Source organism: Trachypithecus francoisi, unplaced genomic scaffold (assembly GCF_009764315.1).
Source record: "Trachypithecus francoisi isolate TF-2019V2 unplaced genomic scaffold, Tfra_2.0 Lachesis_group1, whole genome shotgun sequence".
Taxonomy (NCBI): Eukaryota; Metazoa; Chordata; class Mammalia; order Primates; family Cercopithecidae; genus Trachypithecus; species Trachypithecus francoisi.
In genome coordinates, this window is record NW_022681454.1 from 79,025,037 (window position 1) to 79,045,884 (window position 20,848).

The 20,848-nt window shown below is 42.4% G+C and overlaps 1 protein-coding gene across 3 annotated transcripts in view; it reads right to left on the reverse strand.

The window, feature by feature from the left end:
* Positions 1-20,848, reverse strand: part of PDGFRA (platelet derived growth factor receptor alpha) — a 62,174-nt gene that overhangs the window by 23,985 nt on the left and 17,341 nt on the right. For all 3 annotated transcript variants that reach the window (XM_033214655.1, XM_033214657.1, XM_033214656.1), the window contains exons 2-9: positions 13,905-13,965; positions 11,308-11,625; positions 9,230-9,490; positions 8,074-8,204; positions 5,656-5,827; positions 5,375-5,564; positions 2,414-2,529; positions 673-799 (exon numbers count right to left, since the gene is read on the reverse strand). In XM_033214655.1, the coding sequence (XP_033070546.1) occupies positions 673-799; positions 2,414-2,529; positions 5,375-5,564; positions 5,656-5,827; positions 8,074-8,204; positions 9,230-9,490; positions 11,308-11,625; positions 13,905-13,953 (1,364 nt within the window). In that variant the 5' untranslated portion in view covers positions 13,954-13,965. The remainder of the gene's footprint in view (positions 1-672; positions 800-2,413; positions 2,530-5,374; positions 5,565-5,655; positions 5,828-8,073; positions 8,205-9,229; positions 9,491-11,307; positions 11,626-13,904; positions 13,966-20,848) is intronic.

Below are 20,848 nucleotides of genomic sequence, written 5' to 3' on the forward strand. Positions count from 1 at the left end.
AGGCCTGGAACCCTCCCTTCTCAACACTCACTCTGGGAAGAGCCCCTAAGGTGTCACTAGGGTTGCGATGATCCTCAGATTGAGTTATAAGAGCTAGATTCCTGCTCCACACTGGAATCTACTAGAAACTCCAGTCAACATCCAAGTCCATCCTTAGCCCTAGGAGAAGTTAAGATGAGGAGTCTCTGTCTAGAGGAAGAAACAACTGAGGCTTCTGAACACAACCAGTTACCAGGGATGAAGTGTAAACACACCGCTCATGTGCCCATTTAAGAAGGCTGAGGACTGGGAGGAGGGAGGAGGCACTGGCAAATTAACCCACCAAACAGCAGGTAGGCAGATAAGGGACTAAGCAGTCACATTTATGTTTACATGCAGTCTGACCACCAAACAAAGTTCACCAAATAAGGTATGTGAGCCAGGGTAGTAAAAATCTTCTTAGGACAGTGGTTCTTAAAATTCACTCTTTTTTTAGATTGGAGACACTTTGAAGGTCTAATGAAAGCCAGGGACCTTCTCCTTACAGCTATTTGTGACAAAAGATACACACCCTGAAGCTATCACACCCAAAACCCTATCTTATAGTCAATAAGTAAAATGTATTTGACATCATTTGTGTCAAGGGAGAAAGCTTTTGACCACAAAGGAAGAAGATACATCTGTTTTCCATACTTCTTAATATCCTTGCATATCATCCACTCAATATCAGGAAGCGGCGTGCCTTCAGCTGTGCACCTCACCGTCTGTCCCCCAGTTGAGCCATGGTGATCATCGACCAAGTCCAGAATGGATGAAGGAACTGCGAGAGGCAGAAAGAAGTCAGAATGGAAGAGTTCGTGTCCCAGAACATGTGGGACTACAAAGTGGAAGATGAGTTCACAACTCATCCACGTGGCATTCAAACCACTCCAGAGGGGCTGAAACCAGTTGTACAAGTAACACTCCAATTTAGACAGACCCACATGATTAGCAGCATTTTCACAGTTTTGGTGTTTTGAGATTTATCCCTGTGATGTTTTTAACCTGGAGTGAACAAAGTGAAGAGTCCATGGTTGTGATGTCTCACACATGTAACCCCAGCTACTTGGTAGGCTGAGGTGGAAGAGAATCACTTGAGCCCAGGAGTTTGAGGCAAACCTGGACAACATGGTGAGAAGAAAGATGAGAAGGGAAAGGGAGGGGAGGGGAGGGGAGGAGAACAGAGAGGAGAAGGAAGGAAGGAAGGAAGGAAGGAAGGAAGGAAGGAAGGAGAGAAAGGAAAAGAAAAGAGAGAGTGAGGGACGAGGGAAGGAAGGAAGGAAGGAAGAAGGAAGGAAGGAAGGAAGGGGAAAGGAAAAGAGAGAACAAGTGAGGGAGGAAAGAAGGAAGGAAGGAGAGAAAGGAAAAGAAAAGAGAGAGTGAGGGAGGAAGGAAGGAAGAAGGAAGGAAGGAAGGAAGGAAGGGAAAAGAAAAGAGAGAGTGAGGGAAGAGGGAAGGAAGGAGAGAAAGGAAAGGAAAAGCGAGAACAAGTGAGGGAGGGAAGAAGAAGGAAGGAAGGAAGGAAGGAAGGAAGGAAGGAAGGAAGGAAGGGAGGGAGGGAGGAAGGGAGGAGGGAGGGAGGGAGGGAGGGAGAAAGTCCCTTGGTTATTTGGCTTGAAAGGCAAGGAATTTCTTAAAATTATATTATAGCTTAGGATTCAACTAATGGATTCGGCTAAAGTATAATCTAAAGCAGCATTTACCAAAATGCATCTGTGGTATATTATCAGGTTTTAAAGATTCTTTCCTAAATCTGTGGTCAAATAAATTAGGTATACGGTGATCCTTGTATCACAGGTTTTACTGTGAGGACCACATGAATGCACCTCAGGCAGCACCTGGCACATGGCTGGGACTGGGGATAGGTGCTGCGCCTGATTGTAAACAGACTTGGGCACTCTGTTCTGGTAGGGACTGGTGTACAATGTCTATAAGGAAAACTTGTAGCAAAACTCTCCAGAACAATCTAAGATCATCTGGACCAAAAAGTATCACTTCTCTCTTCTCAGATTGAGAAGCAGGTGCTAAGCAAGCTGGTGGAGGCCAGGTGCAGTGGCTCACACCTGTAATCCCAGTACTTTAAGAGGCCAAGGTGGGAAGACAGCTTGAACCCAAGAGACCAGCCTGGGCAACATGGCAAGAGCCCATCTCTACAAAAATAAAGAAAGCTAGTGGAGCCTAGGGATTCCCCGCCTACTCTAGAGTAACCCCGAACCTCCCAGAAATACCTGAATTCCTAAGTCCAGCAGAGGTATCCCTAATATGTGACATCTGCAAACACTGCTTCTCCCCTAAGTGTTGCTTTTCTTCCATGACCCAGGAGGAAAGTGCCAGGCTTTCCTTGGAAGACACTCACCTACAGAGCTAGCATTATCTTTATACTCCCTTTACATACCTTGAGTTAACAGTTCAAAAGTATAGCTCTTCACATCATCTTCATTTTGAGCTACAATAGTATAATGGCCACTGTCTTCTTCCTTAGCACGGATAAGCTTTAATTTGCTTCGATACCTTTTAAAAAAAGGATTTTGTTTCAACAAGCAGTAGCTAAGTAAGTTCCAATTGTTTAAGCAATTGTACTATTCAATTTAAGTTTTATTTTTACTGTAAAAACTAAAGTCATCTTGTTTTCCTTGTCCATATCATCTCTTCTGGAATTCTCAACATTCAGTGCATGTACTGAAGGCCTGGATCATACACACAATTCTTACAAGAGAAAATCAGACATTCAGAGATGAGCAGTGGTCATCTCCAAGAGCTATCAGTTCAGCCAGGGTCTGATTTCTGAAAGAATAAACACAGCCTACCAGCTTTTCTTTAAAAAACAAAACAAAAAAAAAACCCTTTGATTTTTACCTTTTTAAAAAAACATTTGCTTCCCCTAAATATCCATCATTTAGGTGGTTCAGCAAAACAATGGAATACCATTGGAGGACAGAATAAGGACACTTTCTACATATTGGTATGGAGAGGTCCACAGGATATGACATTCCTACTTGCTTGTATTTTGCTTAAAGAAACTCTGGAAGGTTTCCTAAGAACCTAATTAAACAAATAAAGGTGTTTCCCTGTGGGAAGGAGGGGAGAACTGGGCAGTTGGGGACAGGAGTACAGTAAGGCTTCTTACAATGCACTCTCTTTATGTCTGATTATTTTTCAAGCATGGGATTCTATCACCTATTTTTAAAAAAAAAAGTTATAGGCTGGGTGTGACGACTCACACTGTAATCCCAGCACTTTGGGAGGCCAAGGCGGGTGGATCACTTGAGGTCAGGAGTTCGAGACCAGCCTGACCAACATGGTGAAACCCCCATCTCTGCTAAAAATACAAAAAAAAAAAAAAAAAAATTAGCCAGGCATGGTGGCACACACCTGTAATCCAGCTACTCAGGAGGCTGAGGCTGAAGAATCGCTTGAACCCAGGAGGCAGAGGTTGCAGTGAGCTGTGATCGTACCACTGCACTCCAGCCTGGGTGACAGAGCTTGCAAGACTCCATCTTAAAAAAAAAAAAAAAGTTAGAAAAAACATGCTTCTCCAAACTTTATTAAAGAGAAGCTTCCCCAAAAATATTTTACATGGATTATAAATGACATCTGGTTGTGTGTGTGTGTGTGTGTGCATGCGTGTGCATAAATATAGTATGTGCCCACTGGATTGTCCTTTATAAATCATCACAGTGTGAAAAAGCAACTGGAATGGAAAAGAAAAGCACTGGTCATGGAGTGAGAAGATCTCGGGCATTATTACAATTCTCCATGCCTCAGTTTCCTTGTGTGTAAAACATGATAATTGTACACATAGCACAGAGTCATTGTGAGAGTTAATTAAAGGAGATTGTATGTGTGAAAGGATTTCATAGGCTCCAAAACACTTTGCAAATGCTGGGGCATTCAGACCTATGAAGAGAGCAGGCTGAACCATACTGAGTGTGCTCCAGGACTGGATTTCCTTAGAGAGTCCCCTAGGGCACAGTGGGATGCTGATTACCAAATTATCCTCTGCTGTTTGTTGTCTACACTTCTTCAGCCAAGAAAACCAGTGGGTCCACTAGTTTTAAGCTCCAGGAAGCCAGATCCCCCACCTACCATGTTCATCTTTATATTTACTGGTTCATAATAGGAACTAAAAAATACACATTGAAGGATCCTGGAATCATTAAAAGGAAAACGCAGCTTTCCAGAACCACTCAGTTGGCAAGCCTGTCCTGCCATTGCTGTGGATTATGGCTTGCAGACAATGCTCACACATGTGTTGGAGGTGTTAGCTGTACCAGTGTTACCCTATTCCTCTCTGGCTGCACAGCCTCATGGAAGTTCCTTATGGAAAGCTGCCCTCCTCGTTGTGCACCTTCATTTTGTGTCAACAGAAAGCCTACCAGATTCAGTACCCCACTTCGTTATTCCTTCACTATTCTACAGAGGTTGTAAAATTCCATTTTCTCAGACTGCTTCTCAATTACACGTGGAATTTAGTTCAGAAAGAAGAAAGCAAATCATGAGGTGAACTGAAGTGATGAGAAAGGCTCTGTTCTTCCTCCTCCTGAAGGCTTGAAATATAGGACTGACTTTGCCTTTCTGAGATGATTTCTGACAAAAGTATAGGGCTGGTTAGCTGGGTGCTGCAAGATGTACCTTCTGACTCTTGGGTTCTAATCACAGCTTAAAACCTCAAGAAGCCCCATGATATCATCTGATCCAATTCCTTGCCTTGAAGGACATAAGGTATTGTTTACCCTGCATTGTAGATGAGGAAACTGTGGCTGAGGGTGACTCACTCAAAACACCACTACCAGTTAAGAGATGAGAGCAATCGACCATTCTGATTAAAAGGCAGGGATCCAAGTGATTCATTGCACATCTCTTTCCTGACTAAAGTCAGCCAGGCTCTACTCTTCTTTCCTGTGGAGTCCTCAGTTAGGGCAAATGGGTTCCAGATTAAGTCTATGATGTTAACTTTCACGTAAGGTGATGTGATAACTACCTCATGGGTGTAATCACCATACATGTCTACTTGCAATATGGATGATGAACATCAGGGAATGTATTCAATCTATTCAATCCCGGTGAGTCCAATTTTACTTCCTTTCTTCCACCCTAGCTGAATACAGTGACCTGTCTTTCCCCAGGGGCCAGAGCTTTTAGTTCTTTCTTCTCATCTTCTCATTAAATACTTACCAGCATACTAATACCATATTGCAATGTTATCATTCAAGGGATGTGATTTCAAGCATCTCTTAACTCAGATTGCTACATTTTCTAGAATGACTTTGCGTCTGGGTTGTAAGACACACACAAACCTCAGTCCGCCTCTGATGCACACTAAAAAAAGGCATACTTGGGCAGAGTGTTTCTTTACCTTATTTCCTGAATCTTTTCCACATCAGTGGTGATCTCCGTGAGATTTTCGATCAGAGTCAGATTGTTTTTCAGCCAGGATATCCTGGGAGGTGGGTAGGCCTGCACCTCTACGACAAAATGTTTGACTTCATGCAGGTTGACAGCTTCCAGCTGGCTAAAGGTGGGTTTGATTTCAATGAACCCTTTCTCTGTACAGGGAAGAGTTTCCATTAAATAAAGATTACCACATATGGATCCCGAGCAGCATGGACGACTGACATTTTAGAAAGCAGAATGTACCATGAACAGAAATAGTGACTCTCTTCATTTCTTTGACCTCCCTGGTAGCCTGGCGGGCAGCACATTCGTAATCTCCACTGTCTTTCACCGTGGCCTCGGGGACCGTCAAAGTGTACACCAATTTGATGGATGGGACTTTGATTTCTTCCAGCATTGTGATGCCTTTGCCTTTCTACAGCAAAAGGGGAAGAAAACCGACTTTTAAAAAGCTCGCTCCTAAGAGTGAACTCTAAGGTAAACTATGGACTCTGGGTGATACGATGTGTCAATGGAGGTTCATCAGTTACAGCAAATGGATGGCAGGGATGTTGACAAGCGGGGAGGCTATGCATGTGTGGGAGCAGGAAACACATGGGAAATCTCTGTACCTCTCACTCAATTTTGCTGTAAACCTAAAACTGCTCTAAAAGATAAAACCTAAAGAAAAAAAGCTAGCTGCTTAGAAACTCATGAGATTTTTTATTTCGTTTTTAATTCTTCTAGAGACAGAATCTCGCTCTGCTGCCCAGGCTGGAGTGCAGTGGCACAATCATGGCTCACTGAAGCCTCAACCTCCTGGGCTCAAGCGATCCTCCTACCTTGGTCTCCGGAGTAGCTGAGGCTACAGGCCCATGCCACCACGCCTGGCTAATTTTTAAAACATTTTTGTAGAGACGGAGTCTCGATACATTGCCCAGGCTGATCTCAAACTCCTGGCCTCAAGTGACCCTCCTGCCTCGGCCTCCCAAAGTATTGGGATTACAGGCATGAGCTACCACACCCAGCCCATTTTTTAAAAGGATAGTTAATGACACATATAAGGTGTTTGTGCTATACTGCTGAAGGATAAAGAATGCAACAAACTACTGTTTAAAGAATAACACCTATTAATTATTCAATGTTTATCTATGGATAAGAAATAGTTAAAAGCTTTATCTCAGTCAAGCTCAGAGGCTCACATGTGTAATCCCAACACTTTGAAAGGCCAAGGTAGGAGGATCACTTAAGTCCAGGAATTCGAGACCAACCTGGGCAGTATAGTGAGACCCTCATCTCTACAAAAAAAAAAAAAAAAAAAAAGGAGAAGAAAAAAAAAAACAAAAGAAAGACAAATAAAAAATAAAAGTTTTATCTCCCTAAAATATAAACAGTGATGCTCTGGGAAGTAGTCTTTCCTTTGTCTCTCCGTATTTTACAAAGTTTCTGCAATAAACCTACATTACTTTTACAATCAGAAAAAAACATATTATATGAAACAATACTTTGATTATATATTTGTAAGCCAAATAGCATGTGCTTTGGTTTGGAAAAAAAATGCTATATCCTATAAATAAAAAGTAGTGTTTATGTTTTAGGGATTAACGGCAATCAAGAGTGAACAGAAGAACCAAATCACTCCATATTTCAGGGAAGATGTACATTTGTTGGTCTGTAAATGTCCCTTCACCATGTGAAGTTTATGAGGCAATAGTGAAAATGCCCACCTTCCAATCAGATGCCCCAGGACAAATGAAAAGCAGTGGCAAATGCATGGGAGAGAGAAATATATAAAAGGAGGGAGATCAATGGATAGAAGGACAGAAAGCTGTCAAATGCCTAAAAGAACAGGGAGCAGAAATTTACAAGTCAGGAGTAGAGGGAAGAAATATATATATCTGGTTTTTGTTCTCCATAAGAATGTGAGTCATTCCTGCATTTGGGCATTCATAGCCTCTTACACATGGCTCTCTTACTTGGTGACAATGCATTAGAATGACTGAGACTCTGTGTAAATCTCCAGTGACCAAGAGGCAGCATGGTGGCTCCCTTTCCCCACTTCCATCTCTCCTCCTCCCTTCATCCGGCAATATTGGACCAGCTTCTGGTACAGTGCTTGGGATTGAGTAAACATCATTAAACCTTTGCTGAATGATTACATGGTGACTGTTCACTGAAGGTGAGCCATGCAAAGGTCAGGCACATAGGAGGTGGAACAGGAAGACACACTGTCCTCAGTGTCAACAAGGCAGAAGAGGAAGGAGTGCGGGCAATAAACACTATCAGATGAATCAACCGCCAGGAGCACAGAAGCCAAGACAATGACAATCAATGACTCTCCGCAATAGTAAAATCCAGCGGTTTTTTTGCTCTTGTAAGTCTTTGGTGGATATCTTGTAGCCAGAGAACCTTCCTATTTCTGTCTGACTTCTGAGAAAGAAGGCTTAGTGCACACTCTTTATGTATTCTGAAGGCCCTGGTCCAGCAACTATCCTTTCAAACTCGCCCATTGATCAAGGAGCCCTAAAGGCCTTTTAATCAAATGTGTTCATCATAGAGGTGGGAAGCTAAGGTCTAGAGAAACTCAGTGATGTGCCCCTCAGTGACAGACCCAGCACAAATGCAGGTCTTCTGAGCCCTGCTGCTCTGCTCCAAGCCATTGCACATTTTGAGGGTACCTACCACTTCTCCAGGGTAAGTCCACTGAAGGTCAACCACCTCATTGTTAAAAACAGCACAGGTGACCACAATCGTTTCCCCTGACTTATACACGGTTTTAAGAGCTTCCATTTCTAGATCCAGCTCTGATGTTGCTATAAAAAAGAACAAATACAAGGGCCTAAAAATCCATAGGATAGTAAGGATCTTATAAAGTTTGGGTGGTGGTGTTTGTTGTTTTTTTTAAGAAAACCCTGAAAAATAATTTGTGAACCAATTATGAATAGAAGCCCTGATCAAGATAAAATTTGGAAAATCTCACAAGGCTTGATTTTGAGATGGTGTACAACAATTAGGTGTATAGTTATAATACAGAATTATAAAATAATAACAATAAAAATAAATTCCAATCAAACAGAACACCGCATTCCTCAGCAGTGCGTTAGTTATGGTTATACTCGTCTACAATCACCTTGACTGACATATTTATTCATTTAATCAACCAACCTTTGATGATCCACACTGCTCTAGACACTTTGTTTCCATCCAATTTTTTCTTCTCTTCTTCTCTTCTACTCTGCTCCTCAATTATTCTCAGTACTTTCCCAGAACCTAGCACAGTGCCTGGCACAAAATTAGCTGTGCTCTGATTTTAAAACAGTGTACTCTTGCTGCTACCCATTCCTCCACATAGCATAGTGGTCAGGAAATATCTGTTGACCTCAGCATGTATTATACTTCCCCAAGCGTACTAACTGTGGACATCAAAGGGTTGAAGTCTACAACTACTTTCTTCAAAATTGAAATCACTTTTCTTAAGTTACTAAAATTAATCTAGGAATCTAACCCCCTAGGTGTATGTTTGTTTTTAGGGCCTCCGTAGTCAGGAATGTGAATGAAAGTAAGAGGCTTATGTAAGAAAAGAATCCCTTACAGTATTTTGAAGTCAACTGATGAAACATGAAATCTTGCATAAGTAATCAAGCTTTAGCCTTTAGTAATTTTAAGCTTATTATTATAACCATAGAGGTCACCCTGACACTGGATTAGCTGGGGTCCTAAATCCCAAAATCAGAATTTAGGATCACCAGTGGTGATGATTTAAAAAAAAAATCATACATGCACCTGATGATTTTGCCTGTTACTCTTATTTAAAGAAGGAAGGAGATGATACAAGTACCTTTTAAAGCATAAACATTAAATGGGATGGTCTGGAACTTCTTTCCTTTGACGGTGGCCTCACAGATATAGGGCCCTACAGTGAAGGTCCCATTAAAGCCCTGTCTGCTGTTGTAGGAGGCAGGTACCACCCCCTCGCTGTTGTGTAAAGTTACAGGAGTCTCGGGATCAGTTGTGCGACAAGGTATGATGGCAGAATCATCGTCCTCCACAATGACTAAATAATCCGTCATTCCTAGAGGTACAAAGGCTACATCTGGGTCTGTGGTTTGAAAAAGAATGAAGACTCTATTAGACATTAATTTCACCTTTACACATAAATCCAGAAAAACTATCCCACTGGCAGTATTGATATTAGGTATGAAGTTTACCTTTACACATATATCCAGAAGAATTGCCCCACTGGCATTAGTTATCATGACAGCTACAAAGTGATTTTTAAGTATGAATAATATCAAATTGCCTGTCTCCTGATGGATAATACTGATGATAAATATCAATACTGGACAAGAGTTGTGGCTCATGCCTTTAATCCCAGCACTTTGGGAAGTCAAGGTGGGAAGGTTGCTTGTGTTCAGGAGTTTGAGGCCAGGCTGGGCAACACAGAGAGATCCTGTCTCTACAAATAAATAAATAAATACTAACCAGGAACCTAAATCAAAATTTAAACAACTAAAAACAAAAATGAACAATAAAATAATAGAGTCCAACTCTGTTCAAAACAGGAAAAAATATTTCTAGTTTTATTATGAAATACTTTCAAAAAACTCTTATCACCTGTAGTCAGTACGATTGAAAAGTAGCACAGAAATGTGTTTGTTAAAAAGTAATCCTTTGAGAAATACATAAAATTTAAAGAAGGAGAAGGAGCCTGAGAATTTCCTTTCCAAAAGAAAAACAGCTACTTAAGCTACGATGGTAAGAAGTTCTAAGATTCTCAAACATCAGCTGCAGAAAAGGCCCCTAAGTCTCCATTATTGTGAAATAAAAAGATCTCTGTCAGACAGCGATGCAGGGGCTACTTGGATGGCATCTGTGCTGGAAAAGGGGAACAAGAAGAATTTTTGGACAATCTTACACGGATTAAAACTTCAGGGACTTGTGTGCCTTTAACACGTTCACGATCCTACCATTCTCTTCACAGCAGGAGACAATCCCTCCACACCTAGAGGATTTTCCTGAAGGAATCTAAGTGTGAATGAAGTTGGGGTGACATTCTAAATGTCTTCCCTTTTCAAAACAAAGTTGTTTATTTTTTCCTTAATTGTTAAGAAGGAAGGCTCATATGAATAAGAGTATCATGAAAGAAGTAAAGAGGGTCTAGATCCCTGGGGACACCCGTAGTTACAGAGGGTAGGAGAGGAGCCCATTAAAAACTGAAAAAGAAAAGGCAGAAAGGTAGGAAGACACACTTCTGTGAGAACCCCCTTCCTCGACCTATGCCAAAACAGCAAGGATGGCAGGAATCCTAAGCGGTTTCTGTTTTGTTCTAAAACCAAGGATTCTAGCCACAATCCTTTTTAATTTACCCAACTGCCACCACTTGTGTTCAATCCTTTGTCCTTTTAATTAAATGTAGGAGTAGGCCAGGCCCAGTGGCTCACGCCTGTAACCCCAGAACTTTGGAAGGCTGAGGTGGGTGGGGCTCACTTGAGCCCAGGAGTAAATCGAGTGTTTATTTGGAAGATATTATAATGAACTATCAGCAACTCCAAGACCGGGCTTACCTATTAATTTTTGTATACTCAACACGTAGCCCAGTGCTGGACACACTGTGAGTATGTGTGCAACTTGAATGAACTGAATAGAGATGAGTATATTTCAGATTGTTTATACAGTACCAATACAGGGCATGTCATAACAAAGATGACTTTCCAAACTTAATACAGCTCTGAAATGCTAACAATGAATATTTCTTGATAATATTACAAATGATTTTTATTTCTGTGTGTTCGCTTACATCTTTCAAACTTCCTGCAATAAATATTAATTATTTATATATATGTTTAAAACCTTAGTACATTTAACAGGAAGGACAGGAAGAGAAGAAGCTCGGTCCTGGGGACCCATCCCACTCACCTGGCACATAGATGTAAATGTGCCTGCCTTCAAGCTCATTCTCTTCTGTCTGAGTGTGGTTGTAATAGCAAGTGTACAACCCTGTGTGGGCCGCCGAGGCACTGCTCACTTCCAAGACTGTCACAAAAAGGCCACTGTTGTTTTCTTCATTTCTGATTTCCACATCAGAGTTCTCTTCTTCAGACATGGGGTACTGCCAGCTCACTTCACTATCCCCAAAGCATCTCAGAGAAAAGGATGAATTCAGCTGCACAACCTTTTCATTTTCATTTGGAAGGATAGAGGGTAACGAAAGCTGGCAGAGGATTAGGCTCAGCCCTGCAAAAGGAAACACGTTCTGAATAGGATGCAGCCAGAAAGGACGGTCTCATTCCGAGAACTGAGAGAAGCAACAGTAGCAGCTTAGATGAACAATGACCATTTCTACACAAAAATCCGTTAGCCTGGACGCCCCTGAAAGGTCCCCCATTATAACAGCCACTGCATCTGCTGAGAGCAGCAAATGTTCCAAATAGCTCCACCAAGCCCCACTAGATTCAATCCTCCAAACACTCAAATGGACAGAGGATGTCTGATTCCAATTCCATATTTCAGACTCTTATGTGTAACCATAAAATATCCCAAGATGGCACAGGCTCAGGTACATATGGGTTCTTCATGGTTCACAGTCACTGCAGAGGTTTCCCTTAGTCAAAATGAGATGAGGCTGGGGTGTAGCGGCTCATGTCTGTAATCCCTGCACTTTGGGAGGTGGAAGTGGGAGGATCGCTTGAGTTCAGGAGTTTGAGACCAGCCTGGGCAACATAGTGAGACCTGGTCTCCACAAAAAATAAAAAATAAAAACATTAGCCAGGTGTGCTGGTGCACACCTGTAGTCCCAGCTACTCCAGAGGCTGAGGTAAGAGGATCACTGGAGCCCAGGAGATTGAGGCTGCAGTGAGCCTCTGCACTCCAGCCTAGGCAATAGAGCAAGAGACCTTGTCTCAAAAAAAACAAAACAAAACAAAACAAAAACACATGGAATTAGAACAGAGGCAAGGATACGGACTGAACAATACACAAAGCACATCTGTGCTCAAGAATTCCACATTTTCCATTTCTTATAGCCCTCGGGCATGCTGTCTCTCCCTCATGACTTCCAGGGCCAAGCAGGATGATGTGGATTTATTTATTTGTTTATATATTTATTTGTTTTTATGAGATGGAGTCTTGCTCTGTCTCCCAGGCTGGAGTGCAGTGGTGCCAGATGATATGGATTTTAATTCACAATTGGTAAGTAAAACCCAAGAGTGAAAACTCAGTTCATCTTTGAACCTCAAATTTCAGTCTCGCTTATTTAGACTGAAACTGAACTTACTCCTTTTGAAATAGAGTAAATGTGATATAGCAATGGAATCGAAGGTTTGTGGTCATTCTGGATAATGTCCTGTAGTTTTCTACTTCTTTTCACTCTTTTGGACTGTGTATGCAGAGTACAGATAATAAACCCATGGAGCACAGAACTTAGAAAACAAGAAACCCAAGACTGGTAGAAGAGATATTTTGACTTAATTATTAATTAATGATTTGTAATCTCCCTTGGAGCCTGATGTGAGACTCCCACCCAACTTCAATATACGACCACTATAATTCCTGAAGCTTGTTAAGGTAGGATTTGTAAGTACATCTGGATCACCTACCTATTACTCTGTAGATGGGGTATACTTAGTGGAGCTTACAACTGTTAAATCTCTGGTCTTGCTCAATTCTACCATATCCAAATGAGTAAGACAAAGACACTAACGGGCTGAGCTAACTCCTCAGGATAGAAGAGCACTGGTTCCATGGCAAACATCTGCAGTGCATAAATATCTGGAGGAAAACTAAGAAAGTCCAATACATCAACAAATTACCCCAATGGCATCCTTTTGGTGGGAAAGTTTTTAAGATTTTCCAAGAACCAAACATGTATCTATCAATTTGATTCCTAGAGAAGATAAAGGTGGCTCTGAGATTTGGAAGCAATGTAAGCATATTTCATCAGGAGAGTTATGATTTAAGGTATGATTTCTTGGGCAAGAATTTTCTATTATTTATTTTCTTTGAACATTTTTTTTAAATGAGGTCTTGCTATGGTGCCCAGGCTGGAGTGTGGTGGCTAGTCACAGGCATAATCACAGTGCACTGCAACCTTGAACTCCTTGCCTTAAGGGATCCTCCCACCTTGGCTGCTCAAGGAGCTAAGACAACAGATGTGCCACCTCCCACAGTTGACCATTCCTGAATTTATCTAATCTAGCTCTAATGGAAGTCTTGTCCTAGGAAAAGAAACAGAGTAGTAAGTAAATTTAGACATTATTACTAACAACATTTCAATGCCAACATTATATATGTTACTAAAACTGCCACTGGAGAGCATTCCTTTTGAAATGGAGTAAGTGCAATACAGCAAAGGGAACTGAAGGTTTATAGTCATTCTGGATAACGTCCTATAGTTTTCTATTTCATTTCATTCTTTTGGACTGTGTATGCAGAGTACTGGTAATAAACCCATGGAGCACAAAGCTTAGAAAACAAGACACCCAAACAAGGAACTCAGAGAGGACTGGGCTCCATACCTGTGAGAAGGCAGCCTAAGACCAGGAACGCCGGATGGGAAGTCCCCATAGCTCTGGGAAACTAGAAAAGTCAAAAGTCAACAGAAACAGCGTTAGCAAATAGAAATAATCCTGGAGCCTAGTTCTCTTTGTGTTTTGAACAATAGAAAATATTAACAGCATCATTTTAATCAAACATGTCCCAGGTTAAAATTCAAGGTTCAAACAGTAAGACGCCTGAAAGATGAAAGAATCAATGGAGCCCCAAGATCATGGCGGGAGCTGCCTGAAGCCAAAACCTTCTGTGATTGCATGCAGCTTTCAATGGTCCTTTAAACCTTTATATCAAGATTAGAACAACAAAGAAATAAATACATATATATATATATTTTCTCAGCTTCCAAACTAGAGCTGATTTTCACATTTCGATTAATAAAGAGGTAACACCCTCTACAACTTTTAGAAAAGTTGCTTGGGTTTGAGTAAATACCTTAATATTTAAGTGCCATTTTGACCTAGAATTTCTGAAACTTCCAACAATGGAGGTCATTTACAGGAGGCCTTTGTGATATTGAGGCACATACCAGGCTCAGACCTGGGCACCCAGCCCGGGTTCTCACAGGAACCCTCGGAGAACCTGCTGGATCCCAAGCCAGGCTAAACAGGGCATGGAAAACCAGGTACAGGCATGAAAGGAGGAGGAATACAGAAAGTGAAGAAGGGAGAGAAAGTAGGAGAGATAAGTGTGACTAAATTTCTGTGCAGGGGGTGGGGGGATGCAGTAGACTCTAGGATAAAATTAACAGGAGGCTGATCATTCATTTTCATGTTAAGGTAAAAGCACCCGTGCAAACCAAGTTCAAGAACTTTCTAATTTTCTACAGCCAAATCTGGGAATGAAGAAGTAGAGAAAGGATGGAAATTGACTGTCCATAAGACACAAATAAGGCAAAAAGTGGGCAAGAACAAAGGAGGGAAGGGAAAAGAAAATTTAAAAAGAGAAAGAAATTAAAAGGGGGCCCCTGTTGCCCTGTGGTAAAACCACTGTAAGGGACTATTCTGGCACACCGTGAATTCCCCATTCACTTTATTTTATCTTCCATGTCATTTCTCCCTTGAAGTCACTGATAGTGGTCACTGGTGAAGTCAGTGAGAAGGAACTGTGAATGAACTTGTAGGGGCTGGGGCCAGTAAGTACCCAGTTCTTGACTGAAGAAGCCACAGTAAGGGTCCTGGGCAGAGCCCCCAGTTTTAACATAACCCCCTGAAAATCACCACGTTAGTCTTGGCCTGGGATGTACTGGATCCGTAAGTTGCTCCTAAAGTCACAGGGTGAATCCCAAAATTGGAGATCACTGTGGGAGGCCACATGGGTTCTTGGCTTTACCCAGGAAGGAATTCAAGCAAATTTATTAAGAAAGTAAAGGAATCAAAAAGGGTGGCTACTCCATAGGCAGAGCAGCCACACAAGCTGCTTAACTGAGTATACTTATGGTTATTTCTTGATTTTATGCTAAACAAAGGGTGCATTATTCATGAGTTTTCCCAGAAACAGGGAGGAAATTCCCAGAACTGAAGGTTCCTTCCTTTTTCCACCATATATGGTAACTTCCTATCATTGATATGACATTTGCAAACTGTCATGGTGCTGGTGATATCTTTTAGCATGCTAATGCATTATAATTAGCATATAATGGGTAGTGAGGATGACCAGAGGTCACCTTCATCACCATCTTGGTTTTGGTGGGTTTGGGCTTCCTTTTTCATTGCATCTTGGGTTTTGGGGGTTTTCTAACTTATGAAACAGGGTCTTGCACTGTTGTCCAGGCTGGAGTGTACTGGCACAATCATAGCTCATTGTATCCTTGAACTCTTGGGCTCAAGCAATCCTCCCACCTGAGTTGACCCCATGCCCAGCCCAAGAGCTGGGACTACAGGCCTGCACCACCACACCCAGCTCATTTTTAAAAAATTATTTGTAGAGATGAGGTCTCACTATGTTGTCCAGGCTGGTCTTGAACTCCTAGGCTTAAGCAATCTTCCTGCCTTGGCCTCCCAAAGTACTGGGATTACAGGCATAAACCACCACACCTGGCCCACATCCTGGGGTCTTTATGACCTGTATCTTGTGAAACCACCACACCCAGCTCATTTTTTAAAAATTACTTGTAAGGAAAAGTGCTTGAACCAAGGAGGCGGAGGCTGCAGTGAGCCGAGATTGCGTCATTGCACTCCAGTCCAGGTGACAGACTGAGACTCCATCTCAAAAAAAAAAAAAAATTATTTGTAGAGATGAGGTCTCACTATGTTGCCCAGGCTGCTCTTGAACTCCTAGGCTTAAGCAATCTTCCTGCCTTGGCCTCCCAAAGTACTGGGATTACAGGCATAAACCACCACACCTGGCCCACATCCTGGGGTCTTTATGACCTGTATCTTGTGAAACCACCACACCCAGCCTGCATCCTGGTCTTTATGACCTGTATCTTGTGAAACCACCACACCCAGCTCATTTTTTAAAAATTACTTGTAAGGAAAAGTGCTTGAACCAAGGAGGCGGAGGCTGCAGTGAGCCGAGATTGCGTCATTGCACTCCAGTCCAGGTGACAGACTGAGACTCCATTTCAAAAAATAAAATAAAATAAAATAAAAATTATTTGTAGAGATAAGGTCTCACTATGTTGCCCAGGCTGCTCTTGAACTCCTAGGATTAAGCAATCCTCCTGCTTTGGCCTCCCAAAGTACTGGCATTATAGACATAAGGCACCACACCCAGCCTGCATCCTGGTCTTTATGACCTGTATCTTGTGAAACCATTCCTACCCAACTCCTATCTCATCTTGTGACCACCAATGCCTAACCTCCTGGGAATGCAGCCCAGAAGGCCTCATCCTCTTCTCACCTAGCCCATATTCAAGATGAAGTCACTCTGGTTTGACCTCCTCTGATGCTAACTCATGCAATGGAGTGGGACTAATGGGACTCAGTTTGTTCCATCACTAACTTTGGAAGCTAAAATACGTATACGTAATTACTGAATAAACTGTTTTTTTTGTTGTTGTTGTTGTTGTTTTGTTTTGTTTTGTTTTGTTTTTGAGACGGAGTCTCGCTCTGTCGCCCAGGTTGGAGTGCAGTGACAGGATATCGACTCACTGCAAGCTCCGCCTCCCGGGTTCACGCCATCCTCTTGCCTCAACCTCCTATTGTTGTTGTTGTTTTTTTTTTTTTTTAAAGGAGGGCCAGGAGCGGTGGCTCACGCCTATAATCCCAGCACTTTAGGAGGCCGAGGTGGGCAGATCACGAGGTCAAGAGCTCGAGACCATCCTGGCTAACACGGTGAAACCCTGTCTCTACTAAAAATACAAAAAATTAGCTGGGCATGGTGACAGGAGGCTGAGGCAGGAGAATGGCATGAACCTGGGAGGCAGAGCTTGCAGTGAGCCAAGATGGCACCACTGCACTCCAGTCTGGGTGACACAGCGAGACTCTGTCTCAAAAAAAAAAAAAAAAAGGAAAAGGGAGAAATTCAATGTTTTCATGTATTCCTGTATTTAGCCTGAGTTGGGTTTGGTTTGGTTAGACAGGATCCAGTACATAATAGCCTAATTTGGTGGTGCCTGATCGTGTATTTTGCTCTAAGGTGGCCTACATTGCAGGAATCAGAATTCCGCTTTATTGAATGCCACCAGGAAAATACGAGAGGAAGAAAACACAGAGTGAAAGGCAGCAAGCTTCTAATGGGAAGGGGCGTGGAGTAGACAGAACAAAAAGAAACCATTATTTAATAAGCCAAAGTTTGCATGTGCATGCTGCGTTTGTGAAGAATAACCCCGTGGTTACTTAAGAGTTGATTTTAAGAAGTGGCAGTTGAGGCTCAGAGAGGTTTTGCAAATGGCCCAAGGTCACACAGCTGGTGTTAGAGCCAAAATTCTAATACAAGGCCTGTGTGATGCAAAAGCTGTGTCCTCTCCACTTCACCATATGGTCTCTCTCAGGGGAAGGTCGGTGTTTTAGCCATGTCCCGCCCCCGTGCGTGTCCCTCCCCCACAACTTCCTAGGGCAAATTAGATATCCCTCCCTCCCATTTTCCTTCTCTGCACCTCATAGCAGGAGAAGCACAATTATAGTACTGTGAACCCAAATGCAATTCACACAATGCTGACTGGCTGATCACTTCTGAGGAGCCTGGCATGTGCCTGGGATGCAGGGCTTCCACACTGCTGCAGTGGCAGCCCCAGAGCCAGGCTGGCCAGCCTGATTTACCACAATTAGCAGTAACGCTTGTGTGCTTGTACATGTAAATATCAGCCTCCCACTGACAATCCACTCAGCAAACTTCAAAGGAGACCTCCAGAGCCAGCTCGATGTTGTGGGTTTTATCACATTTAGATCCCGTATTTTTTTGACAAGTCTTGCCAATGATGCATCTTTAAAGCATTCTCAAGCTTAAAAGAAGGGCTCACTGCTTTTCCTGCAAAACCTCTGAGGAGTGTTTTTCCCTGGCCAGACCCCACCAGATTTCCTTGTGTGCATCCAGACACAGTGGACCCACTGCCAGGGAAGATTATTTACTGACATATAAAGTGGGCAATGAAAACAGGCCCTCTGAGCAAGCCATCGGGAAGCATATACTGAGAATCAACATGTGTTTGTTGCTTAAGATTCCAAACTCCCTTCTCTGATAACGGTGGTTCCCTGGGTAGAAATCTAGACCTGTTTGTGAAATTTCATGTCATTACTTATCTATAACTCAGACAGGTGACTCACGAATAATGGCAGTGCTTGCCCCACAGGGAGGTAATGAAGAAAAATGGGAAAGATGGGGACTTTCCTCACCTATTAGACCTGTAGTGAGGCTCTCTGGGAGTTAGTCTTGCTATTCCTGCCACATTTTCTACTCTAAATGCTCATTCTTAATTAGTAACTGCTATTCCGGAGCTCACCTAAAAGTCAGGTGCACAAATATAAGTAATTGAAGCTACAAATTCTGAGAAACATGGCACTATAACAATCAGTGAGAATAGGCCAGGTGCAATGGCTCACTCCTGTAATTCCAGCACTTTGGGAGGCCAAGGTGGGTGGATCACTTGAGATCAGGAGTTCAAGACCAGCCTGGCCAACATGGTGAAACCCCGTCTCTACTAAAAATACAAACATTAGCCAGGCGTGGTGGCACACTCCTGTAGTCCCAGCTACTGGAAAGGCTGCGGCATGAGAGTCACTTGAACCCAGGAGGCAGAGGTTGCAGTGAGCCAAGATCACACCACTGCACTTCAGCCTGGGTGACAGAGCAAGACTCCATCTAAAAAAGAGGAAAAAAAAAAAAAAAAGAATCTACTTCTCTCATGCCAACTATGTGTTGAACTTCAGCCCCCATTCTCAATAATCACAGCTCAAAAAGCATTTGCCATAACTTAGAGAAGCAAACTGAGAAACGGACCCCTGCCCTGTTGACCCTCAGGCAGGTGATGTGCTTTTCCCCCATCCTCTTGGCCTTCTAATGCTTTCTCTCCGAAGAAAGATGGAAATCACATTGGACTAGCCACTGATCCCAAATCTGACACTCTGTCCAACTCTCTGAACCTCAGTCTCTTCTTCTAGGAAGCACAACTAGTAAGGCCTGACTGGTTGCTTGCGCTGTGGCATTACTGTAAGGACTAAAGTATGGAGTTTAATGTAAAGTGCTTTGGTTTTCACTACTTTTTCTGCAGACTCCCAAGATATTTTAGATCGGCTCCTTCAACTTCTCCTTAACTAAGAAAGTGACGGATGCCCCAGAAGCCACATGACTTGCCCTGCACTTCCTACCTCCTGGAGACATGGATCTGAACTCTGATTCAGCCCACACCAGCAGTCCACTCCCATGACCCTGTTACCTCCAGCCTGGTATGGCTATAAAGACCATTCAAAGATAAACCAACATATACAGTCACAGAAACAGAGAAACAAATGCTTTTGTAGCTACTATCCTTTCTCTTTAACAGGGTGCCATCTCCTGCCCTGCAAACAGAAGTAAAGAGCCATTGGGCATGACTCTATAACCAACGGCAATGTGCAAAGGTAGTGTAAACAGACAGCAGGCAATGTAAGGCTCCATTTCCAGAAGGACTAAGAGCAAGACATTCTTCTCCTAAAGCCAAAGAGCTTGCTTCTCAATCACCAATTGCACAGTGCATCCCATTGCAGAACCACTGAATATTTAATTTCACCCCACCCTCACATGATTAAAGATCACAGGAGACTCTCTCACAGTCCCAAAAGTCACTGGTGACTTCAAGATTCAGACTTCCAAGACTCAGTTAATTTCAGCTCTCCTAAGTTAATTCTAACTGTGAAAATTACACATCTTCTTTTTTCTCTGCAGCAAATGTTCTACTCAATCTCCTAACTTCAGCCCAGGCAATCCAAGTGCAGGTTTACACTGATGGAAAGTTCTCCCTGTTTTCCAGCAGAGGGTGTGTTTACCAGGACCTCTGCACCCCACCAGAGCCTGTTGTCAGTACAGTGAGGGCAAATCATAACTCTGAGTTCTGACAAAAGTGAAATCTGGAAGATTAATAAGTGTTCAATTTAAGAAAATGTTAAGTAAGTTTATCATGCATTCCCACACAAAGAGGACAACAGCAATATATTCCACAACAGTAAAGCAAAATCAGCACAATTATCCCAAGTAAACTAAATAAGAAGGCTTTCCATGAACTGAGTAATTGTTAAAACCAAGCTGACATGTGGTCACTAGCCAATTCCAATACATGCCCAGAATTAGAATACTGATCCAGATCTTTACATTAGCCATCCCTCTTATTTCTTCTGAGCAACAGCCATAGATCACTGGTTGATTCTCAGGAATAAGCAGGGTCTGTCTAAATTGCAGAAGAAACTCAAAAACAACAGATGAGACTAGAATCTAATAACTGGTATATCACAGTTTTTGAAACAACTTCTCTCTCTAGCTTCCATTTTTACCA